Here is a 22,577-nt window from a genome sequence, read left to right as displayed (position 1 = left end):
TGGTAAAGGAGGATAATGGAGAAGATAACGAAGTTATAATTAGTAGTCAAGGCGTAATTTTAATTTAGTAAGAGCTTATGTGGGTAGAACAGTAGAGAAGATAAGTATAATAAAGATTCAAGGAGTTGGGAAGACTATTTGGGGTTTACTTATGCCACTAGGGTTTAACCTAACTTATATGAAGTATAATTAAATTATTAGAATACTATTTTTTCCTGAAATACAAAGTATAATTAAGTATTATATTATGGAATTAACAGGATAGCTAATTTGACTATATTTACGTGAAAATTATAGGTTAAATCTATACTAACCTACGACCTATATAGGTAGGTAACCTTACCTATATAAGACCTGTAGGTAAGTTACCTATATAGTTATAACCTAGGTTGAACTTAAATTACCTTACCTAATGCCCAACACTGGTTTTGTTATGATCAGGCGATGAAGGAGGCTTTCGGGGTTTCTTTTCCTAATCAACAATATTTCCAAGGTACTTCGAAGTGCGATGGCTGTCAAGAAAAGCTTTATATATAAACTTCAGTACTTTTTCACCGTCGTGTTATCTTTCCAGGTTGGTGCGGCGATATTGAAATTTTGGGGGCCGAGTTTGAGGGTCAGAAAGTGACAGACAGGAAGCGAGGAAGAGAGTGATGCTATCAGTGTCTTGTTGCTGAGACTCTCGTCTTTCGGCCTCAAGGCTCTATTGCAAATCTATTATTGAATGCATAACCTAGCTCAAGTTACCATTCTCCCCTTTTCATGCAGAACAACGCCATTCCCTTCAGCAGCAAACGCAGTCTTCCAAACCTTCTCACCACTCCGTACATCGCCAATCCTCACCCTCATATCTTCTAAGTACTCCGCCATTTCAAGCCTATCCAGGTTACTTTTCACTCCAGGATGTCCGCCGGGAATGGGAACATGATGATTCTCGATCGCCATGGACGAGACATAGCCCAGCACATCGGGCGTGCTGATGTGATAATGGAACCAGATATTCATGACTTAGTAGCAAAGTAGGATGAGAGATGTAAGCGTCAGAGCTGCGGCCCAGGCCCAATTACAAATGATGATTGCAACCAGGTTGACGGCAAGTGGTATAGAAGTTGTGGTTCGAATGAGCCCGGCCTCACAATTGACATGCTTAAAGTGGTCGGACACTCGTGCTTCTCGTGAAATCATCCAGAAAGTGTTCAATGCCACCGTGATCCGTGTTGAAAGTGTGACGTTGCCCGCTCTTCCCAAGTTTCCAAACCGGGGATCAAGGTCGATGGCGCCGTTATCTTGGTATGTCTCCCTGAAAGATGATGAATTAAGTGACCCTCTGTCGATATGTGGCCAGAGAGAAAACATTCTGCTCGCGATGGCGTCCTCATTTAGAGGAGTCATTAGAGACCGATAAGATTACCCAGCCGAAACCAATTTTCATTCACAGTCCCCCACGTTCCAGTCAATGCATTCCATATCCACGTCTCTCGTGTTGAGGGCGACGGCGCAGGTCACAATTTTAGGGCGAAACGATCCAAAGATCAAAGTCTGGGGCTTTCGGAGGGCTTGATCCACCTTGGTAATCGTGTCGATCAAAAAAACTGGAACCTATACCTCCCTGGAAGCTGAGATCAGAACTATTCCAGAACAACCTAAGCTTGTCCATTTGCGATGAGTCCGCTGATGCAGAGGGGCTCGCTAAATTATTGTTTAGCGAAGCTGCCCCTGAATTTTAAGCGAGCCCGTTCGGAGCCCCAACAGAACAGTCGTGGGACGCCTGGTATGAATTTAAGGAAGAGCATCTTCAGGGAACTATTGGTGCAATCTAGAGTGGTGTTATCGTACATTATGAGAACGAATGATGTGTCATCAAGTGCGGGTGGAACCCAGCTGGTTGCCCTACATTCTGCAGATCTGGTATGTTGAATTCGGTGTCCCCCCACAATTGAAAGAGGATTTAGGGAGATCGGAGTTGGAAATTTCGTGACACAAGTGCAGTCGCAAAAAAAAAACTCCCTAACCGGGTGTATAATTGTGGAAATGGATACTACTGCTGTTCGGCTCCTGGATTCAGCTTGGGCTCGGCTTGCTGTGCAAATAGCACTGTTCAGTTCTTCCCGGGAGGCTACATAAACATGACCACAATTGGCGGAGCTGCATGGCCGGGAGAATTAATTACGAGCGCTCTTTCGACCTCAAGCTCCTCGAGCTCCTCCCGGCAAAGGCCTCTGCAACTACCACCGTCAAACTCATCCACCTCGACTAAAGCATCGAATACAAATAGAAATAGAGGCTTGAGCACAGGTACTAAAGCGGGAACTGCTATCGTTGTCATGGTGGGTGTTGCAGTAATTGCGGGGATTGGATTCTTGTTAATGAGGCTGCACAGAAACACGAGATTATTGAAGGAGCAATTTGAAAGTATACAAAATCGCCTCTGAAAACCCAATACACACAAGTACCGTACTAGAAGCGATTCCTCATAGTAATTGTAGCCCGGCTAAATTATTCGCACCGCAAACACAGAAACTATATGGGCTTCACGATGGAGGCCCTGCGATACCAATGGCGGAATCACCGGGAGGCCAGAGATGATGGATATGGACTTACATTTTGGAATGATATCATGCAGAAGACTTCTTACTTTACTTGATACGCATCTCTTCATGACCGCAGGCCCCGTTCGCCGACCTTTCATTTCAACACTGGAAATGTAGCAAGTGGTCGCCCCAGTTTTCGGAAATGCAACTGGTGTCGACATAGTCCATGTGCCATTGTGCGGATCTTTATCAGGCTTAGCCCCGGTAAACAAGAGTATCTTTCACGAGGGAATCTAACTTACGCCGAGCACCAAGTAGAGTTTGCGGTTTCTGTCTCGATGGAATATCATGAAAGATAACTTTCCCCCAGTCCCATTGTGCTCAATGCTGAAGCTCGATGACGAGGTACGCCTGGGTATTATCAGCACCAATTCAAGTCAATTGTTGATATGTGTGTACCGTTTGGTAATGGTTTGATGCGACTATTTTCAATTACATGTCGGCCTTAAAATTTTTCAAAATAGAGGGTGTTTCTCACGGTATTTCCGAGGGTCGAAGTGGAAAGAAGCTTGGAAGGGTGTTTCTGCGGCTGCGATTCCCTCAGTGCCACGAGCGATTAATGCACCATTTAGCCATACCCCGGAAGAAGCATTTAGCGTGAAAGTACTGGTGATTAGGTCTCCGGGGTAGACTGTCAAGTGATCCTACCTAGTTCCTCGATGTTTCGAAAATGTTCATACCTGGAAATCCCCCTTGAAGAAACTCATTTGGGCTTTTATTCATCAGCAGCTGCTTTTGTATCGTGATGGAGGCAGCGTACTGGAGCAGTACTCCGGGCAGAATGACCAGTTGTCCCCCTGGCCGTTGATGACATTCTGGAGGACCGCGGTTTGATCCTCTGGCTCCACCCCGGGCCAAACAAATTGTACTTGATTGCTAGTAAGGCGTAGAGGGGACAGCGAGAGTACTTTCAAACTATGGAATGCAAGTAAAGGGCAATATCTATGCCTTATTTCAATCAACAGTATTGGTGATTCTCCCTGGTGGTTCCCACTAGAGCCCGACGGCATTTCCACCTGTCGAGCAGAAGAAAAGCACTGCTGAGAACGGTAACTGAACTCGCATTCCCTAGCTTTACCGTCGGAGCGCTTCCAGTGTAGCTAGAGTCCCGTTGTACGATGGCTGGGGAAGAATTCTTGGGTTGTGTAGTGTAAGGGGACTGTGCGAGTTGGAGAACAAAATTATAAATATGAATTTGGTAAGTTTTTATTATTCGGCATTATTGAGTGATTTGCACGACGGCACTCGAGGCAAGTGTTTGGCAAATAAGAGTCATATTTAAAAGGTGTAGTAAGCAATACCCTGCCTTGCTCGCAGTGAGAACAACTATTCATTCACACTCGGGAGAATGACAACTTAACAGCAAGTTCTATTGGAAGAGCCTACCGTCACCACAACCCTGCATGAAACGATAGTAAGCGGGATTTTCAACCCTAGCCGCACCTCCTAAAATCCTCCTCGACCAATCCGTGTCAATCGTTGAAATAAACGCCTTCATATCTGCCTCATCAACAGTAAACTCATGCAAAGCCAGAAACTTCGCCGGCGTCGGAGTGTCAACGTCTTCTTCCCGAGGGGGAAGGCCCCCGGCTGCCCTCATCTGGCCGTTTGATCGATGTCCCAGCAGCTGGTACCGAGTTGAGCGTAGGTATCCAGGAACTTTAGCCAGGTTTTCAAAATGCTGTAAGTTGAGATTAGTGTCGTTGATTCGCAGATACCCTTGATTCACTTACTTCTTTATTGTACCAGTCATGAAAATCCTGCTCGGTGATTTTATCCCCGAGGTCAAATCCGCCATGGACGACCAACTTGGTTTGACCTGCTACACTGAGCCTCTTCCCGATCAGTTCTCGATCGCTTATTTACCTGGTTCTACAGGACCATTCGGCTCATATTTGTCAACAAATGAATAGACCCTCACATCCATATCTACTAAATCGTAAATCGGACCTCCCCTTGGCAGTAAATCACTGTAAATATTAATCTTCGTCTTGTACTCTTCTGACTGAGTAAAGCCAATGTTGCCCATAGGGTACACGACCATGTATGGTCTTTCAGCTTTTGCGTCTGCATTCTTAAAACGAAGTGCTGAATCGACGCCCGACGTGTTGAGAATTTCTGGAATATGGTCCGCGCTATACCAGTTTATGAACATCTCTTCGTCTAGGATGTCGGGACGGGTAATCTTGGAGTTGACGAGGAGCAGGCCCGGACCTTTGAGTTGTGGTGTTGGCATTTTTACTTTCATGGACTGTCAATAATAAGCAGGGCGGAGGTATATTCGGAATTGAAAGAGATCTGGATAACAGATCGAAAGTTGTGTATCTGAAAAAGTCCGTCTAATAAAACATGTTGCGCTGTCCACCCCTCGAGGCCCCACGAAAAACAGGGTGGTTGAACAGGGGGGATTTGTGGGGCTTTACCCCTCTTTCCATTTCGGAACGAATTGCCCACTCTTGAAGCAGAGAAGCTCGGTATTCCTTCAATTGTCGAGTGTCATTCAATTATTGCCTACTGTAGGCATTTGCAAGAATAGTTCTTCTTGGTTGCTAGACGTCTCGTCAGTTAATCCTTCGGCTTCAAGGAAGGGAAAAGGAAGTCTATGGCTCGGAGTTGTTTACAAAAGAACGCATCGATGAATTATTTCAAACTGTTTTCGGCGGATGTTATTCAATGGTTCCCGATCCCAAGCCTAGATCTATGATTATTTTTCGAGAAAATATCTCTTTGTCTATTAACATGCCAGCTAGCACGACTTCCCGGGGAGTGAGGTGCCAACTTCGTTCACGTGATATCAACTCCTTCATGGGTAGTTCTCGCTTCTCGCTTCCATGAAACGCAGCAGACCCAGGTTAAGCGTAGGGATACTCGCTGTTTGACTTCGTTACTAGAGGCTTGGTAGGCTTAGGCACGACTCCTTCAAGATCTCTTTGATAGTGTACCTTATGTTTAACTTTGAATAATTTCTTGTCAAGCGAAAGCTAAAGTGACATGGGAAGGCCGTTGCCTTTTGAACTCACAAGTGGGAATAAAGGAAACAAAGAAATAGACACAAATATAAACCTTGAATATCACCGAATTTTCATTATTCACCTTTACGCAGTTGTAAATTTCATCAAAGAACTCTTTGATGATTTGCTTGGCTTCTGTGAACACCCTCTCCAGCTTTCTTATTTCTTGCTGGCCGAAGCCTCCTCTGAGCGTTGGCATTCGAGATCTCAACGAAAGGTCATCGAAATACCAGTACTCAAAGAAAAACAAAACCAAAACCAAGACGCTTACATTACACAACTTCAATTAGACACAATAACCACACACAACAAAAGCATGGACACCACAACGTGGCAATGCTGCAAAGTAAGTCCTCCCCCCTCCCCTGCCCTGCCCTCCCCGGCCTTTTTCAATCAACCAACTAACTTTGTTTTCTGTAGTGCGGGCACAAAGGAAACTGGATCCAACTCCCCGGCTGCGGAGGCTACATCACCCTCTTCATCAAGAAAGTCCAGTGCCAACACCCGAGGTGCAAGAAGTGCGATAAGCTGAGTGGGCTTTCGGACGAGGAGGACCTACAGAAGGTCGACGAGGCAGGGAAGAAGGACAAGAAGAAGAAAAAGGGGTTTATGGCACGGCTATTGAGGAGCGGCTGAAGGTCGATACTCAAGAAAGGCTAAGGCAGACTTTGAGAGCTGCTGTGATGTGATAACTTCGACTGGGTCAAAAGCCCAAGACTTCTGTTCAACATAAAATCTATCTCTCTTTCCAGTAATTTTACCGGATAGTCCGTGCTGCATTCCCCAAGTCCCTCACCAACTGTGCCAAGTTCTCAATCAGTGGTGCCAACCCATTATTACCAGCTGTGCAATTCCTGGTCAAGATCCCAATCACAACCTCCATCACAGCTTTCGGATTATCCAGCCTTGCAAATCCCAGTCCGTCTTCTTGTGTCATATCTGACTGAGAAGGCAGTTCGTGTATAGCTGGCACACCCCGCGAGATGGCGATAAAGCGTCGGGCTTCCGCGGCATCTTCGCCATCTAAGTAGACAATCTCATTTTCCGCACCCCCATTCATATTGACACTCTCATTTTTCTTTGTTCGCGACCTTGAAGAACCCAATGACACCATACCATAGACCCAGACTGCCAGGCTGGCATGATACAGTGCCACGGCATAGAAATCTCTCAACTGATTAAGAGGGAAGGCCAAGGCGGCTCGGATCACCTGCCCAGCATGCCAAACCGCTTGTCTCGACTTCCTGTTCTCGAACCATGTTTTGAGGAGTGGGTATACCCTTTGCGCTTCCTCGTTCCCTTCTTTTCCAGCGAAAAGCTGCAATTCTTCAAATGAGACGTGCAAATTCATCATGAACAGCTCCTTGATCATTGTTTGTTCGAGGCGGATGCCGCCTGAGCATTCGTTTACTGTGATGTTGAAGTGCTCGAGCAGCTGACTTAGTTCTTGGTGCCAGCTTGAGGAGATCAGGCCTCCATTCCAGTGTCGTTCTTGTGTTTGCAATTTCAGCACAAATTCTAGGCTCCGATATTCGGCAATGAGAGACCAGATTGCGTGCAGAATTATAGAGCTACTGTATTGGACGTCGATTACATTTTGGTGCTTTGTGAGGGGATGGATATCGTGAATACAGTTCATTAGGGAAGGGAGGCGGTTGGAGTGATCAGGGGTTTGCAAATAAGCTGTCCGCCAAGCTTGAGCTGTTTTGGCACGCCAGAGCGATGGGGCGCAGGGCAGTTCGAGCGAGACTTCGGTGTATGAGATGAGGGGCCGGACCAAGAGTGATATGGAAGTTTGTGCGTCATGGAGTAAGGTGTGGAAAGCTAGTCTGTTAAGCGTAAGTTAGCAAAAGTCCCTGGGATTGGGGCGATGGTGAACAACCTTTTGAAAGATTCGAACTCCACCCAAGCTCGCCATTTGCCTTCAAGTGTTGTATTATCATCTCCTGCTTCTGGAGCGGCAGGTTGGGGTTTAGTTCGCCGATAATGGCCAGCCCGCCTCAACATCTAGGAGCGTCAGATCAACTTCAAGTTATGGCCAGATGTGACTTACAGTGATTAAAGGCTGTGCATGTGCTTCCGCAATCTCCATCTTCCTCTTGTTACCGCTCCAAAGCCCAATATGTAACTCCAAAGCGTAGGTTTGGAGAAGCTGTAGCTCTCGGGATCTGCTGTTATCCTTCTCAATCTTTGCATACGTGAGTTTTGATCCCTTGTATGGTGCTTTAGAAGCTTACAATAGCAGGCAATGCTAATCGGACTGTTTCTTGTATCGCAAAGCCGAGTTTCCTCACTGGAAAAGTTAGCTTGGTAAATAAGGGACAAGAGAAGATGGTCATACCTGTTGGCACCGGGGACAGGATGGCCCCAGATGCGATGACAATCCCGTTGAACTCTGGCCTCTGTACCCGCGGGCGAAATGTGGGTAGATGGATCCAGGAATCCGTTTTCGCTACCTCCGACCTCAAAAAGAGATGCATGAGTTTATTTAGCAACTGAGTTGAGGGGAAAGATGTGATCACTCGAGAAATCCCACTTTGTTGGCTGTTCATGTTTAGCACCATGGCTAGGATGTCATCCCGGGCGGATTGTTCTAGTTGATGGTCGATTATATCCGGGGAGCCGCGGCTCTCTAGACCTTCCATATCTTTGTGAGACAGGGACAGATTTGAAACTTCCATAAACGCATGCTCGAGCTGTCCGGGTAGCCAATTCCACAAGGACTTTCGGAATGCCTCAGTACCCAGGCTGATGCTAGGTTGTACATCTGGTGTCTGCTGGCCATGGTCGAGCGGCTGGTCGTTGTAATCAGTGAACATGTTGTAATTGAACATTGATGTTTGATTGTGTGAGGTCATCCAACCGAGATCCATATCGTTGAAGTCCAGACTGGAGTCGATGCCAAAATTGAGCACATCCCATGAGCTATCTTGGGGGACAAGGTCCACTGAAGGATTATCTTTCAAATAATTCGGTGATCCTCTCGTCATGATATCCTGGAGAAACTCTGCCAGGGACGAGTCGTCGATGTCTAACATGGGAGTTTCATTTGACATGGCAAAATTCGAGTGAGATAGATCTTCAGCTGACTCAGTTAGGGAACTTGGTGTTGAAGAGAAATCGGTGGTCCTAGAAACCATGGAAAAATTCTGCTGTTGTGACTCTGTGTATTGCTCTGCTCCGTTCTGACCGGATATCATTTGAATATCGAGATTCTGCAGCATGTCCGGCTCCATGTTTTCTGCAAATTGCGTAAATTGCGTCCTTCGGGCAGCATTCCCGCCTTTCCCATGAGACGATGGAGCGGTACAAGGAATTCCCTTCTGCTGACATCGGCGACAGGGTTTATCATTGCCACACCTCAGTTTCGCTGAAGCACATGCTGAGCAAGCTTGTGCAACTCTCTGCGTCTGTGACAGCTGCTGTCTTCTTGGGTTTTTCGTACTAGTGTGGCTTTCCGTATGGCGTTTTAGTAGGTCGCTTTCAAGTGTTAGCGCTAGTATAGCCCAAGGGAGGTTGAACACGTACGTTCTACCAAAGTTCTTCCCACATTGGGGACAGGAGAATGGCTTCTCTCGAGTATCTAATAAAAGTCATTTGTGAACCTCACAAAACTTCTTTCTCAATTCCACTTACGCGAACGGTAATGCCGGCTAAGATGGTCTACTCGAGTGTATGTCTGGTTACAGATATTGCAGACGTAAGAGCTGGTCTTCTCGGGCTCATTGAAGCCTGTGGAAAGTTGACGATCCTCGTCTGCCGGTACGTGCGGAGTCAGACTGTCCGCCATCGTTAACAGTGATGTTGTTGATAGATAGTGAAGGCATCCGAAGACGTGTTGTCGTCCCTCTAGCTTCGTCCGGGGAAGGCATTTGTGGGGTAGTTACGTAAGCGGAGTCTTCCATGACTCGTGCCTTCCGGCCTTCATATCGCCATGCCAAGTCAGGCATAAAGGTTTTAGCAGGCTTCCTGCATCGTCCAAGTACCCCAGTGCAGGAATGGAGCGTCGTCAACATGTGGAGCCGAAGACGCTGTTCCCAAATACCCTAGACGTCTGGTGTGCGGAAAGGTGGGTGTGTGGAGCCGGTGTGGCCAGAGGGTTTTCAATAGCGGGGTAGCAGGGCAACGAAAATGGGCGGACTGGCAATTCAGACTCGGTACGCAAACACTTGCTTGCTTGTGTACGAACATGAAGCTCTTGGCTGAATTGGAATAGATCAACTCTTAGAAACAGGAGCCGATGTCTCTTCCCTCGCCTTCGAGTTGAAAAGAGTTCCGAGGTATCTGGTACAGTAGGTAAAGAACCAACCCATGATGGCGAAAACCAGTCAGTAATTTTGCTCTCGCCAATGGCCGAATTCTCTCCATCCTGACAGAAATGTCCAGAATTGACCCCCGTACACTTCTTCTCCCATGGCTCAACCATGATGCTAGGGGAGGAGTCTGGATCAGCAGCATACTGGGAAGAATGTGGTGATGAAGCGCTTGCCAACAACATCAAAGGCGTCGTCATAATGGTAAAAACCTTGACTTCGTTCTTCCACCCTCACTTTTCTCAAGCTTACATGCACCAGGGAGCACACTGGGACTGCCTCTCCGACAAAGTCCAAGTAGCAACAAACCCATCTCCCTCCAAGTCACCCGTCGCATACGTCCACCCCTCAAAATATATAGACTACAAACTAAATCCCGATCTCTCCACCGCAAATCGCTGCATCTCCATGCTCCGCGCTGCCGGTTTCAACTGTGAGGGCAATCCAACCTTCGACTGGATCCACGATACCTACTTGATCCTAATCCGAATGTTCCCCAGCGGCTGCCCACCAACAACAATAATATCAATGAACGCCCGCTTCGACCCACATTTCCACCTCAAGATCGGCAGCACGCTTCGCTCTTTACGCGCGGAAAACTATTTACTCATCGGCTCCGGCGGCGCCGTTCACAACTTATACAGGAACAAATGGAGCTCCATGTTGCGGTATAGAGATTCGTTCGCGCAGGAACAACCGCCGGATAGAGAGATGCTTGAGTTTCGGCAGGCGGTCCAGGATGTGATGGAGAATAATTCGGGACCGGAACTCAGGAGAGGCTTGACGAGGCTGATGAAGCATCCGCAGTTTCGGGATGCGCATGCGACGGATGATCATTTTATGAGTGCGTTGTTTGTTGCTGGCGCTGTCGGGGATGAGGAGGATAGGGGGGTAGGTGGGAGGTTGATGGCTGAGACTTGGGAGCTGACGAATATGTGTAATTCGCAGTATACGGTTGGAGAGTGGGTGAGTGCTTAGTGAAGTGGTGGATATGAGAGAACTTCTACTTGAACGCTGATAATGTATACAATATTATATGTACAACGAGGAAATCGACTATCGCTTACAATTATTGTTCTCATACACCTAATGTGCGGAAGTGAATGCCGTTAATTTACAAATTCACTGCCTAACCTCCCATCACATCCCCGTCATCGCCTAACCCCCCTAACCAACCCCCTAACACCCCACCCTACAGCTACTAACGTCCCCACCGCAGCAGGAACAAAAACAAGCACCAACCCAGTCAAAATACCCTGCTCAAAGAAGCCGATGTGATGTCCTGGTTTCTGACCCGTTGGCTTCAGCTCCGCCATCGCTGCCTTATCCAGCTCCAGTTGTTCTTTGGAGGAAGTGGTTGTGGATGAGGCGAGGAGTTTCGTGATGGCGGTTGATGAAGAGGAAGGCGGGGAGGTATAGGAAGGTCGGGGGACGGTGAACATTTCTTTGTTGAACCGGGTTAGGTGGGAGGGTGATGAGGGGTGAGGGAGGGGGGCTGGAGGTCCAACTATTCTCGTCAGCTTTTGATGTAAGGGGGGCTGGAGGAAGTGGACTGACCTAAGAGCTCGGCAGGAATATGGTTTACGAGTGAGAGGTATGAGTTTATGAATTGAGCCAGGTATTTAGCTGAGGCGGGGTTGGCGAAGAGGTAGCTGACTAGAAGAGGAGTGCTGCCTTTATTAGAGAAATCTATTGCGTTGTCGAGGCTGCTGATAGAGTGGAGGATGAGTATTGGCTCGGAGAATTTGCGCTGTAATAGTTTCGACTGCCTAATTTAAGGTCATTAGTACCTGTCTACGTACTTCAAGGGAAATCTTACCTGTTCTTCACTCTCAGTATTGCTCCACCGTCACCACTCACAACGATCGTTGTGCCATCTTCCCTGAGTTCCTCCTCGCTGAGAAATTTCCGTGGTTTCTCACCTGCCTTTGAAGTCGAGACATTTTTTGAGAACATCCTTGCTGCGTGCTGAACAACTAGGTTACTGAACTCATCAATCACGAACTCGTTTACCAGAACTGAATCTGGGGCATAGGGTGAGTGATTGCTGAAGCTGAAGCGTGCGGTTACAAGAGCGGAGGCTGCGGATTCAAGATGGCTGGAACGGTCGACTACAGCAATTGCTCTAGACGTCGAGGGTGAGACAAGTATGTTTGCTGTGGCAGTATTGGAAGGTGTTGGAAGTAGTTGAGTGCATGAATCCCGGAAACTGGTATCTTCTGGTGCGGAGTCAAGAATTGTGAAAGTGTCCGAATCAAGGGTTTGAGAAAGGAGTTTGTAGAGGAGAGAGTTGAGTTTTGAAAGTGTGGGGCTCAACTGCAGAGTATTAGTCCCAATTCTTCAAACACCATTTGGAGAGACAGACCTCTATAACAACACAATTTCCAGCAGCAACCGCTACGCTCAGCGGTGCAATCACCGAGTAGAAAAGTGTATGGTTTGAAGGAACAATATACACAATCCCAGCCGCGACCCTCCTATTAGCGGCATCCTTTCCATTCGCAATGCGGTACTCCTCCTCCAGCATCTGATCAAAGTTTATGGATGCATACTGGTCCTTCACTACCGAGACTGCGAGGCAGAATTCAATGCTGACTTCAGCTGGCGTATAGTTCGAGGAAGAAGTAATCGCCTGGCGGATCTCTGATGCATTTTTGAGAAGTGAGGAATGCAGAGCTTGGAGTTGGTTTTGTATGTATCGCGGTGTTCGGGTTCGGCCGTCAATGTTCGAGGCCTGGAGACGGCCGATTGAAGTTGTCATGGAGGCGGTCGAAGGTTTGCAGAGAAGTAAACTTCAACATCAGCACACAGGATCAAACTGAAAGAGATATCGATGTAATTCTTTCAAGTGGCCTTGTCCAAAGGCCCATGCAGTCGTCTGGGATCCTTGACCCTATCGGAAGCAGCCGCTGATCCTACCCCTCCCCCACTGTCCCGAAGTGTGGAGGAGGTCACGGGATTCTCTTGTCCCCTTCCAGCGGCTGCATCCAGGACTGCATAATTGCGCTGAAAGCCTTCGTAGACTCTCGTCTCAGTAGTGATTAATTAACCGGCCAGCGTGTTTGTAATAACATCTAATCCACTCACCTCATCCGTCCTCGAAGTCCTCAGACTACGAACTCCACAATTCCGGCTCCCCAGAAAGTCCACAGTCTGTACGGACTCCAAATAAACGCTCCACTTCATCGACTTTGAATCCAGTAGATTGGCCAACAAAACATGGAGCGGTACCGCCATATAGAAACGTGAACCGGAATCTGGATCGGGAGCAGCGGCCTGGTGGTATGAATGGCGTTGAGGCTGTGTTCATTTTTGACATATTGAATGGAGTTCGGATAAAGGCTGTAGGAATAACTGGTGGAGGGAAAGTAAGAGGTGCTAACAGACAGATAGATGGCCAATCTGGCGTGGAGGGCTACACCTGGAAAACTAAATGACAAATGGTAGAGACATAAAGCTGGGGCAGAATGGTAGTGGATCTTGAAAATGAGACTAGGGTGAACTGCCCATTTTAGAGAGTCAATCATGGATGGAGCTATGCAGTACTTCCAAATGCATATACGAGTTGCATGCACACGACTCAAGTCCTCATTTATTTGTCTCCATATCCAGGTATCGTCGTAACGTCCTCCTCTAATTTCTTCCCCCCAATTTCCAATGGCTTTATATCCTGCAGAACATAAAGCATCCTCGCCCACTCCGTCTTACTCGCATTCCTCCATGCATGATTCGTGCCCCGCTGCACCGCAACATGTCCCCTCTTCAACAGCCTGACCTCCCCACTATCAAGCACCAACTCCACCTCTCCTTCCAACACGACACCATAATCTAATGACACGGTCCTATGCATCGGGCTCGTAGCACCTGGCATCATATCCACATATCGCAGCACTGTACCCCCGGGTATTGCTATGCCAGGTAGGTTTTCAAGGTAGTGGGAGTAGGTCTTGACATCTGTTTCGTTGGAGAGATCGGCGGGGAATTGGTTCGTTGCGTAGCCCAGGGAGAAGCGGGCGCCGTCTGCGAGCTCTTGCCAGACTACGGGCTCGGGGATGGCGGCTGAGAAGATGGCTTTGCCTTCGTTGTTGTGGTCGGTGATGACGCGGGAGACGGGAGGGAGGCCGTTGTCTTTGAGGGCTGCCATTGTGAGGTGAGATGAGAGGACTGAGCTGTTTGTTGTTGAATGATAGCAGTTACAGAGCGTGATAAAGAGATATCTTGCTATTCCATTCCTTGCCTTACTGTACCTAAAAACCTACCGTGCCTGAGCCTAAGTGAGGGGAAAACTCTATGTTCCGGGTGGAGGTGGAGGGGGGATCTCCTCTCCCCATCTCGGCCCCGCTGAAGGACTGCGGACTTTGCTCAAAATCCGTGAGTGGTTTATATGCAGAAATTCAGTACCAGCATAGTATCGTCAAGTTCAGCGGAAATTGTGCCGACGTTCTTCAAAACCTGTGTTCTGTCCAGAATTATTTGTTGTAGTTGAGCTCCCAAGAAGTCTCTGAAGCTATTGAACCCGTTCTACGGTGACCGAATCAACCATGCCAAACCAAATCCGCGACCTTCACGCGGTCGACGACAAGTCTTTCCCTTACATCTTCGAGCAAAATGCAACCGTCCCACTGAAGACTAGCTCCGGCCTCGTCCGTGTGAATGTTTACCGCCCGAAAGATGCAGAAGGAAAAGGAGGAAAGCACCCTGTGCTGGTGACTTATGGCCCATACGGCAAAGACATCTACTATGGAGAGTGAGTTCTGCCTGGGCCAGCTGTCTCTGCAATCCTTCTGACAAGTTCAGTTTCCATCCTGGTTCCTTTGCAGAGCTGAACCCAGAGCACAAATCACCACACTCAGCATGGGAGACGCCCGATCCCGGTTTCTGGACACGCAATGGCTACGCCGTGGTTCGAGCAGACGAGCGTGGGCTGGGACAATCGCCAGGCTTCCTGGATACCATGTCTCGAGGCACCAGCGAAGCCTTCTTCGACGTCGTAGAATGGGCGGCCGATCAACCGTGGTCGACAGGGAAGGTGGGCTTGCTGGGGATATCATACTTCGCGGGAAGCCAATGGCGAGTTGCTGCTCAGCAGCCAAAGGGATTGAGCGCCATTGTCCCTTGGGAAGGCATGTCTGATTACTACCGCGACCGATGCAGACATGGAGGCATTCTGTCCAACGAATTCATCAAGTTCTGGTGGGAGAGGCAGATTGTGTCGAATCAATATGGGAAAGGCGGGAGAGCTGCGAGGAAATGGGGTCCGGATACTATTGAGGGCGACTTGAGTGAAGAGGAATTGAAGGCTAATCGCCAGGACCAGAATATCGATAACGCGAATAACCACTTCCGCGATCAGCGTTACTATGCATCCAAGGAGTACAACAAGGAAGACATCACGGTTCCTATTTTGAGCGTTGCCAACTGGGGTGGAATTTTGTTGCACCTGCGGGGTAATGTAGAAGGCTACACGCAAGCTGGATCCAAATTAAAATACCTCCGCTTCATTACTGGCCGCCACGATCTCCCGTTTTACTACAAGGAGGAAGTCGAGGTCCAGAAGAGCTTTCTGGATGCATTCCTGAAGGACGACGATCGTGTTGGGTGGTCTATACCCGGCAAGCTCCCTCCAGTTGACGTTGTGCTCCGCAAGGGAGACGTTGGATTCAACGATGCAGCAGCAGAGCGAGTCTACACTCGCCGAACGGAAACGGAGTGGCCCATAGCACGTACGCAATACACTCCCTACTACCTGGCCCCTTCTCTCGGTCTTTCCCCCACAAAGCCAACCACAGCCTCCATTTCCAAGGTCTCCTACGTAGCAACAGGCTTCGAAGAGAACGACGGCCGCGAAATAGGAGCCGTATCTCAAGGCTGGAAACCCCTCGCCGACGCCTTCGACCTCTCCCAACAAGTCTCCTTCACCACCGGTTCCTTCGAAGTCGAGACTGAAATCACAGGGCACATCACAGCACACCTAAACGTATCCGTCTCCCCCACCATCTCCGGCATTTCACCCAGCGAGATTGATCTCTTTGTCACTCTGCGGCATATCTCTTCCGCAGGAAAAGAGGTCTTCTACACAGGTACAGCTGGCAACCCTGTGCCCCTCTGCAAAGGCTGGCTTAGAACGAGCTTGAGGAAGGTAAACAAAGAGCATATTAATCACCGAGAGTGGCTTCCGCATCGGGATTACTTTTCGTCTGATGTGCTGCCTGTTATTCCTGGTGAGGTGTATCCAGTTGATGTCGAGGTTTGGCCGACAAATGTGGTGTTGAGCCCGGGCAGTAAGTTAGTGTTTGAGGTTAGTAGTGGGGATACGCAGGGCTGTGAGAGATTTAAGCACACAAGTCCTACGGATAGGTGAGTTCCTCAATTTTGGTAGGTGAGGAGTGTGCTAATGATGGGTAGGCCGAGAGAGAAGTTGGCGGGCATGAACCATATTCATTTTGGGCCCAGATATGAGAATTTTGTTACGCTTCCTATTATTCCTTCGAAGTAGGACCTGTTTTGTTTTGACGATGTGCCGTGAGGTGGAAATCGTTGTGAAGAGGCAATGTTGCTCAGAGGACACGAAACAAGAATCCCTATACGATCTAAAAGTAGACCTATATATTTTCTTGCTTCTCTTTCAAATATGGTCATGAATTTGTAAACAATATTCCAAATGTCCCCCCTTTCCCCAGCATCTAGTAGTGCAACCAACCCCATTTTGCGATTTATCTGTATACTGAAACGGCCGGAATCGGTCTTCTCGAGCGAGATGTGGGAAGCCGGCTTCCGTTTCTCCGTCTCGAGCCCCTCAATTTTCAGGCCAGCCCCGCCATTGCAAGCGTAACATATATGGTGGGGCCGAGGGCCAAGTTTACCCCTCCGGCAAGGTTCGGTGGTGTCAACAAATGAACGACCTTAGTATGGAAGGCTTGAAGCAGGTCCTCCGTCATCGCTGCATAAAATAACAACATATTTACTTACTCCAACGTACAGTTAAATTTAGCAAACCCCCTCTCGTAACTTCACAACATCACGTCACGCATCTCACAACCGTCACAATGCCTCAATATGTCAAGAAATCAACAGGTTCAGCCGCCGGCTCAACCGCAGCCCAAGAATCTGTCACCGCAACCGTCAAATCCGTCATCTCGGACATTCGACTTAACGGGGACGCTGCTGTCCGCACCTACTCCGAGAAATTCGACAAATGGTCACCCGCTTCCTTCAAGCTCTCTCAATCCGAAATTGAGGAGATTATTGCAACAGTACCAGAGCAGACACTCAAAGATATCAAGGAAGTGCAAGCCAATGTACGAGCTTTTGCCCAGGCTCAGAGGGAAAGTCTGAAGGATTTTGAAATTGAGATTAGACCTGGAGTGCATTTGGGACAGAAAAACATCCCGATTAATGCTGTTGGAGCGTATGCCCCCCTTCTTTACCCCCCTTGGCTATTTTGGACCTTACGGTTGCTGTAGGTACATCCCGGGAGGTCGTTACCCCCTCCTCGCATCAGCGCACATGACAATCGTTACCGCCAAGGTCGCCGGTGTTCCCAACGTAATCGCATGCACTCCTCCCATCGCTAGTCAAATACCCTCTGCAACAGTAGCAGCGATGCACTTCGCCGGTGCGGACAACATCTACATCCTAGGTGGTGTTCAAGCCGTGGCAGCTATGGCAGTTGGTACTGAATCCATCCCAAAAGTCGACTTCATCGCCGGACCTGGAAACGCCTATGTAGCAGATGCAAAACGACAGCTATTCGGAGAAGTCGGCATCGACCTCTTCGCCGGGCCAACAGAGATCCTCATCGTCGCCGACGAGGCCGCGGATCCGTTCGCCATTGCCACCGACCTGGTCTCCCAGGCGGAACACGGACCTGACACGCCCGCCGTGCTCATCACGACCTCTTCCTCCGTGGGCCAAAAGTCAATAGAATACGTGAACCAGCTTTTGGAGAAGAGTAATCTGAGTACAGCCGCCCTGGCGAAGACGAGCTGGGATGCATTCGGCGAGGTTGTGGTTGTGGAGAGTTTGGACGAGGCGTGGAAACTGGCGGATGAGTACGCGAGTGAGCATGTGCAGATCTTTACGAAGGAGCCCCGCGAGGCGTTGAGGGAGATGAGCAATTATGGAGCGCTGTTTTTGGGGGAGAGGACGTGTGTTAGTTTTGGGGATAAGGTTATTGGGACGAATCATGTGCTGCCTACGAGGAAGGCGAGTAGGTATACAGGGGGGCTTTGGGTGGGCAAGTATTTGAGGACGGTTACGTATCAGGAGGTTAGTGATGAGAAGGCGAGTGGTGAGCTTGGGAGACTTTGTGGGAGGGCGGCGAGGGCGGAACTGTTCGAGGGACATGCGAGGAGTGGTGATTTGAGAGCAAATAGGTATTTGGGGGATAAGTTTGAGTGGATTCAGTGAGGGTTTGGTCTTCTCTTTGCGAAGAATATTTATTTGTTTGTAATCAATCTCAAATAGTTTTCTCGTATCCTATGCCAGAATGCCCGTCCCTTAGCCTCGCTTCACCCCTGAATTAGCGTCGAGGAGAGTCACGTGGCAAAGCGCAAGTTCCCCTGGAAATCTTCTTCTGCTTCATTCGTCAAATCGATTTCAAGCGTCCTGCATAGAACGTTGGGTCTTGCCATTATCCGGATATTGCATAGCACCCACATTCCGCCCCTGGGACCCCTACCCCGCAGCCACAAGTCTCGTTTCAGTCGTGGGGCCGGGAGGGGACCGACCCTTCAACACCTTTTCAAGTTTTCATCCATCACCCTCTGAGATATCTCGGCTCCACCTCCACGCAACCTCAACCTCCACCACCCCGTCGGTCTCGGGCAAGATTCATTGATTGACGGAAGGCTGTCCAGCATGTGACCGCAGCCACCTCCCCGACTTGCGGGACAAGACGTGGAGCCAGGCGCTATCGCGATCTACTGGCCGAAGCTGGCCGGATGGGCTTCTGTTACGTTAACACCGCAGCGCCGTCACTTGGTCTTTACTGTAATTCCTGGCCATCGTCAATCTTTTTCATAATCCCAGTCTCTTTAGAGTATCTTCAGGAAGATGAAGCAACCGCTTGAACAAATTCTGGGCACTGCTCAAACGAATGGGACTCAAACGGATGGAGCGCAGGAGAATGGCGTGATCGGTGGGGATGAAGAGAAGAAAGGGCTTAAGATTTTGATTGTGGGAGCGGGGATCGGTGGGTTGACGGCAGCTATTGCGTTGAGGAAACAGGGGCATGAAGTTTTGGTACAGTCTCTCTCCTCTCCGCGGTTATGGGAATTTAGTTATATTGATGAGAGATGTAGATTTTTGAGCAAAGCCAGTTTGCAAGTGAGCTTGGAGCTGCAGTTCATCTTGCCCCCAACGCGAATGGGATTTTGAAGCGTCTTGGGATTCACGCTGAAGACTTTGGGTCGAATCCTATGGAAGTTGTAAGTTTCCAAGTGAGCGAGAGGTAGGAAGGGCATGCTGACGAGGGGTAGTTGACTGAGTATACGGCTGAGGGAACGCGGACCAGGCATATTAATTTGGTGCAGCCGAATGAAATTTGGCAGCATGTGAGAATGGACAAGTTTGAAAAAAACAAGATGGTCACTGACATAATTCTAGACATGGCTACTTGCTCATCGAGTCCATCTTCACAACGCTTTGAAAAAGGCAGCAACAGATCCAGAGGGTGAGGGTCTCTTCGCTAAACTTTCAACTTCAAGCAGAGTTGTCAACGTGGACCCGGACAACGCAACTGTTACTTTAGAAAACGGCAACACTGTTCAAGGAGATTTGATCCTCGGAGCAGATGGCGTCCATTCCGTGACCAGAAAAGTAGTGGCAGGACGAGACATCAAGCCCTACGGTTCCGGCAAGTCCGCATTCCGCTTCCTGATCAGTCGGGAAGCAGCGCAAGAAGATCCCATCACAGCGAAATTTGCGCAAGCAACCGGCGAACTAAGCATCTGGTACGGCGCTGACAGACGGCTTGTTGTCTATCCTACAACCAACAACCAACTCCTCAACTTTGTGTGCATCCACCCGGAAGCGGAGTCCGAAGCCGGCTCGGATACATGGAATAGGGGCGCAAGTTTGGAGCAGATGTTGAAGATTTATGAGGGATTTGATCCAGCTGTGGTGGCTCTGATTTCGAAAGCTGATAGGGAGAGTTTGAAGGCGTGGAAGTTGCTGGACATGGAGGTTATGAGTTCGTGGGTTAAAGGAAAACTGGCTTTGTTGGGTGATGCCGCTCATCCTTTTACACCTCATCAGGGCCAAGGTGCTGGACAGGCTATCGAGGATGCTGCTACTCTTGCGGTGGTGTTCCCTGGCGATGTGAAGAAGGAGGAGATTACAGCGAGGCTGGAGTTGTATCAAAAGATTAGGATGGAGAGAGCCCATCAAATTCAGGAATATTCTCGCATTGCGGGAAGTGATCTCAAAGAGGGTGTGAAGAATGACAGTAAGCCCCCCCCGCTTTATTATTGATGATGGGACTAAAGAAGCAGTGACCCAATACACAAACTACAACTTCGGCCACGACGAATGGGACAACTCGGTCCAAGAACTGCGCAAGTGGACCTGGTCTCGCACCCCCTCTCTCTACTGGCGGATGCCAATAGCATTCGGTCCCATGCCCGGACCACGACAATCGCACTTCGGCCACCCACGACAAGCAGAAGACTCAACCTTCACCACCGCATCCATCAAATTCAAGACCTCGCGGACAATGCTGCAAAACCTATTCCCACACACCAGCTCCTCGTATCGCTTCAAGAGTCCCGGCACTTTCGCCTATGCCTCCTTCTCCCAAACCACACTCGGGAAGATGGAATGGCTTGGCGGCTCAGGGTACAACCATCTCGGACTGTACATCCACGGCGTCGAGTACGTCAAGAAAGACGGTTCGGTGATTTCAGGCACCTACATGCCTCTCCTTTTCGAATCCCTTACCGACCCCATCGTCTCCGGGCGCGAAGAACTGGGCATGCCGAAACTCTACAGCTCCCTCGATATCCACCGTCGCGCTTCCTCCTACCGAATCAACGCGGGCTGGGAAGGTGCTATATGGGGGAACTTCGTCCTCTCCGACCTCGTCGAGTCATCGCAATCTAACGAATCGGGCAAGATCTCAGGCGAAGACGACGATGGGATATTAGTCTATCGATACATACCAAAGGTTGGGAGAGAAAGCAAAGGGGAGGCAGAGGCGGAATATCCTGTTTTCGTGCCGTATGCTGAGGATTTCCCGACGCCGAGGCCGAAGAGGGTGTTCAAGGCGAACAAGGCGAGCTTCAAGATTGATCCGCTGGATACGGATGCGTTGCCGACGTTGCACCATATTATTTCTCGGCTGGCGGAGTTGCCAGTTTATGAGGTTGTTAGTGGCAAGGTTGTGGAGGGCGTGGGTGTTCCTGACGTTGCGGCGGCGCGGAGGATTGAATAGGGGTTTGCTTACTTTCTCGTCGTATTCTCGCATGTTACTTCTCGTCATGCTTCAATATTGCTATCACGACTTCATAATTAGACAGAAACAGCAAATCATATTTGATTAAAGCAAGTTGCACATATTTCTCTATCTGCAAAGAACCCAACCCAAAATCAACTCTTTGTCCTTCCACCGCGCCTCACTTCTAAAACGCCTAACTGGATACCATTTCATAAACCTCCTCCGCCACCAATTCTTGACAAACTCTCTCTTCCCTCGAAACCGTCTTCGGGCCAAAAGCACTCCCCCACACCCCACCTACCGACCCGGCATTTCAAGACCCCTCCTTAACTTCCCCTCCTTAACCCCTCCATAACAGCACCACCACAGCCCAGCTGCCCCTCAACCCCAATCACCTGACCTCACGATGTCCCTCGACTCCTCGCTCCGCGGCAAAGTGGCCATCATCAGCGCCTCGGACTCAGGAATCGGCGCCCAAATAGCGCGCGAGCTCTCCACCCTCGGCGCCTCCATCGTAATCAACTACCCCTTCCCCTCGACCGCCTCACGGGCCCAAGCCGTGGTCTCCTCCCTCTCAACCCCCTCCATCGCCGTCGAAGCCGACCTGTCCACGACCACGGGCCCGCAGGCACTGATCGCCGCCGCCGTCGCCCGGTTCGGGACGATCGACATCCTGGTGAACAACGCGGGGATCGCGGTCAACCTGCCCTTCGAGGAGCAGACGCTGGAGCACTGGGACGCGCTGCTGAACCTGAACTGCAGGGCCACTTTCCTGCTGACACAGGGTGTGCTCCCGCACTTGGCGGCGAGCGAGAGCAGGATCATCAATATCTGCTCCATCAGTGCCCGGGCGGCGCCGCCGATGCAGACGATCTATGCCGGCACGAAGGGGATGGTGGATTCGATGACGCGGGTCTGGGCCAAGGAGCTGCCGCCGAAGTATGGGTGTACGGTGAACAGCGTGTCTCCTGGCCCGACGAACACGGAGGGCTTCAAGGCCGCCGGGGACGAGATGATGAAGTTGTTGCAGCCTGTTATTGACACGACGCCGTGCGGAGCGAGGTTTGGCGAGACTGAGGAGGTGGCCTATGCGGTTGTTATGTTGGCCTTGCCGAGGGCGAGCTGGATTAATGGGGTGAATGTTGTGGCTAGTGGGGGGCATTTCATAATGTGAAACTTTTGTTAAAAGCTAGAAAGGAATGTTCTTATATCATCATCCAGGTACAGT

General features: G+C 49.5%; 10 protein-coding genes across 10 annotated transcripts; 6 read left to right on the top strand and 4 right to left on the bottom strand.

The window, feature by feature from the left end:
• Window positions 1-3,960: 3,960 nt before the first annotated feature.
• On the bottom strand, window positions 3,961-4,827 carry K444DRAFT_629728 (uncharacterized protein; the record flags this gene model as incomplete). The annotated part of the gene is made up of 3 exons (XM_024883102.1): window positions 3,961-4,272; window positions 4,325-4,410; window positions 4,458-4,827. The coding sequence occupies 3 exons, from the start codon at window positions 4,825-4,827 to the stop codon at window positions 3,961-3,963; spliced, it is 768 nt and encodes a 255-aa protein (XP_024736762.1).
• Window positions 4,828-6,232: 1,405 nt separating this feature from the next.
• On the bottom strand, window positions 6,233-9,592 carry K444DRAFT_561508 (uncharacterized protein). Its single transcript, XM_024876942.1, has 7 exons — window positions 9,239-9,592; window positions 9,131-9,185; window positions 7,944-9,082; window positions 7,840-7,895; window positions 7,656-7,790; window positions 7,485-7,609; window positions 6,233-7,431 (listed from the first exon to the last, which is right to left on the bottom strand). Exons 1-7 carry the CDS (start codon window positions 9,390-9,392, stop codon window positions 6,360-6,362), a joined length of 2,736 nt encoding a protein of 911 aa, XP_024736761.1. The 5' UTR covers window positions 9,393-9,592; the 3' UTR covers window positions 6,233-6,359.
• Window positions 9,593-9,680: 88 nt separating this feature from the next.
• On the top strand, window positions 9,681-10,893 carry K444DRAFT_589516 (LigB subunit of an aromatic-ring-opening dioxygenase LigAB; the record flags this gene model as incomplete). The annotated part of the gene is made up of 3 exons (XM_024878111.1): window positions 9,681-9,929; window positions 9,989-10,119; window positions 10,177-10,893. Exons 1-3 carry the CDS (start codon window positions 9,914-9,916, stop codon window positions 10,891-10,893), a joined length of 864 nt encoding a protein of 287 aa, XP_024736760.1. The 5' UTR covers window positions 9,681-9,913.
• Window positions 10,894-10,973: 80 nt separating this feature from the next.
• On the bottom strand, window positions 10,974-12,825 carry K444DRAFT_589513 (ALDH-like protein). Its single transcript, XM_024878110.1, has 4 exons — window positions 12,281-12,825; window positions 11,735-12,231; window positions 11,473-11,684; window positions 10,974-11,422 (listed from the first exon to the last, which is right to left on the bottom strand). Exons 1-4 carry the CDS (start codon window positions 12,674-12,676, stop codon window positions 11,067-11,069), a joined length of 1,461 nt encoding a protein of 486 aa, XP_024736759.1. The 5' UTR covers window positions 12,677-12,825; the 3' UTR covers window positions 10,974-11,066.
• A 197-nt stretch (window positions 12,826-13,022) lies between these two features.
• Window positions 13,023-13,259, top strand: K444DRAFT_484543 (uncharacterized protein; the record flags this gene model as incomplete). Its single annotated transcript, XM_024873075.1, has 1 exon — window positions 13,023-13,259. A coding segment is annotated over one exon (237 nt), but the record flags the coding sequence as incomplete, so codon positions are not given.
• Window positions 13,260-13,331: 72 nt separating this feature from the next.
• On the bottom strand, window positions 13,332-14,371 carry K444DRAFT_612927 (uncharacterized protein). Its single transcript, XM_024880240.1, has one exon. It carries the CDS (start codon window positions 14,057-14,059, stop codon window positions 13,508-13,510), a length of 552 nt encoding a protein of 183 aa, XP_024736757.1. The 5' UTR covers window positions 14,060-14,371; the 3' UTR covers window positions 13,332-13,507.
• K444DRAFT_612926 (alpha/beta-hydrolase) lies at window positions 14,350-16,593 on the top strand. The gene is made up of 3 exons (XM_024880239.1): window positions 14,350-14,662; window positions 14,713-16,272; window positions 16,321-16,593. Exons 1-3 carry the CDS (start codon window positions 14,457-14,459, stop codon window positions 16,409-16,411), a joined length of 1,857 nt encoding a protein of 618 aa, XP_024736756.1. The 5' UTR covers window positions 14,350-14,456; the 3' UTR covers window positions 16,412-16,593.
• A 209-nt stretch (window positions 16,594-16,802) lies between these two features.
• On the top strand, window positions 16,803-18,409 carry K444DRAFT_561490 (histidinol dehydrogenase). Its single transcript, XM_024876941.1, has 2 exons — window positions 16,803-17,323; window positions 17,379-18,409. The coding sequence occupies exons 1-2, from the start codon at window positions 16,962-16,964 to the stop codon at window positions 18,322-18,324; spliced, it is 1,308 nt and encodes a 435-aa protein (XP_024736755.1). The 5' UTR covers window positions 16,803-16,961; the 3' UTR covers window positions 18,325-18,409.
• Window positions 18,410-18,705: 296 nt separating this feature from the next.
• On the top strand, window positions 18,706-21,462 carry K444DRAFT_589498 (FAD binding domain-containing protein). The gene is made up of 5 exons (XM_024878109.1): window positions 18,706-19,158; window positions 19,218-19,343; window positions 19,395-19,469; window positions 19,522-20,362; window positions 20,409-21,462. Exons 1-5 carry the CDS (start codon window positions 18,970-18,972, stop codon window positions 21,344-21,346), a joined length of 2,169 nt encoding a protein of 722 aa, XP_024736754.1. The 5' UTR covers window positions 18,706-18,969; the 3' UTR covers window positions 21,347-21,462.
• Window positions 21,463-21,755: 293 nt separating this feature from the next.
• K444DRAFT_629721 (short chain type dehydrogenase) lies at window positions 21,756-22,523 on the top strand (the record flags this gene model as incomplete). Its single annotated transcript, XM_024883101.1, has 1 exon — window positions 21,756-22,523. The coding sequence occupies one exon, from the start codon at window positions 21,756-21,758 to the stop codon at window positions 22,521-22,523; it is 768 nt and encodes a 255-aa protein (XP_024736753.1).
• Window positions 22,524-22,577: the final 54 nt, after the last annotated feature.

Source organism: Hyaloscypha bicolor (assembly GCF_002865645.1).
Source record: "Hyaloscypha bicolor E unplaced genomic scaffold K444scaffold_73, whole genome shotgun sequence".
In the NCBI taxonomy this organism is placed as follows: Eukaryota; Fungi; Ascomycota; class Leotiomycetes; order Helotiales; family Hyaloscyphaceae; genus Hyaloscypha; species Hyaloscypha bicolor.
This window is presented reverse-complemented; position numbering and strand designations above follow the sequence as displayed.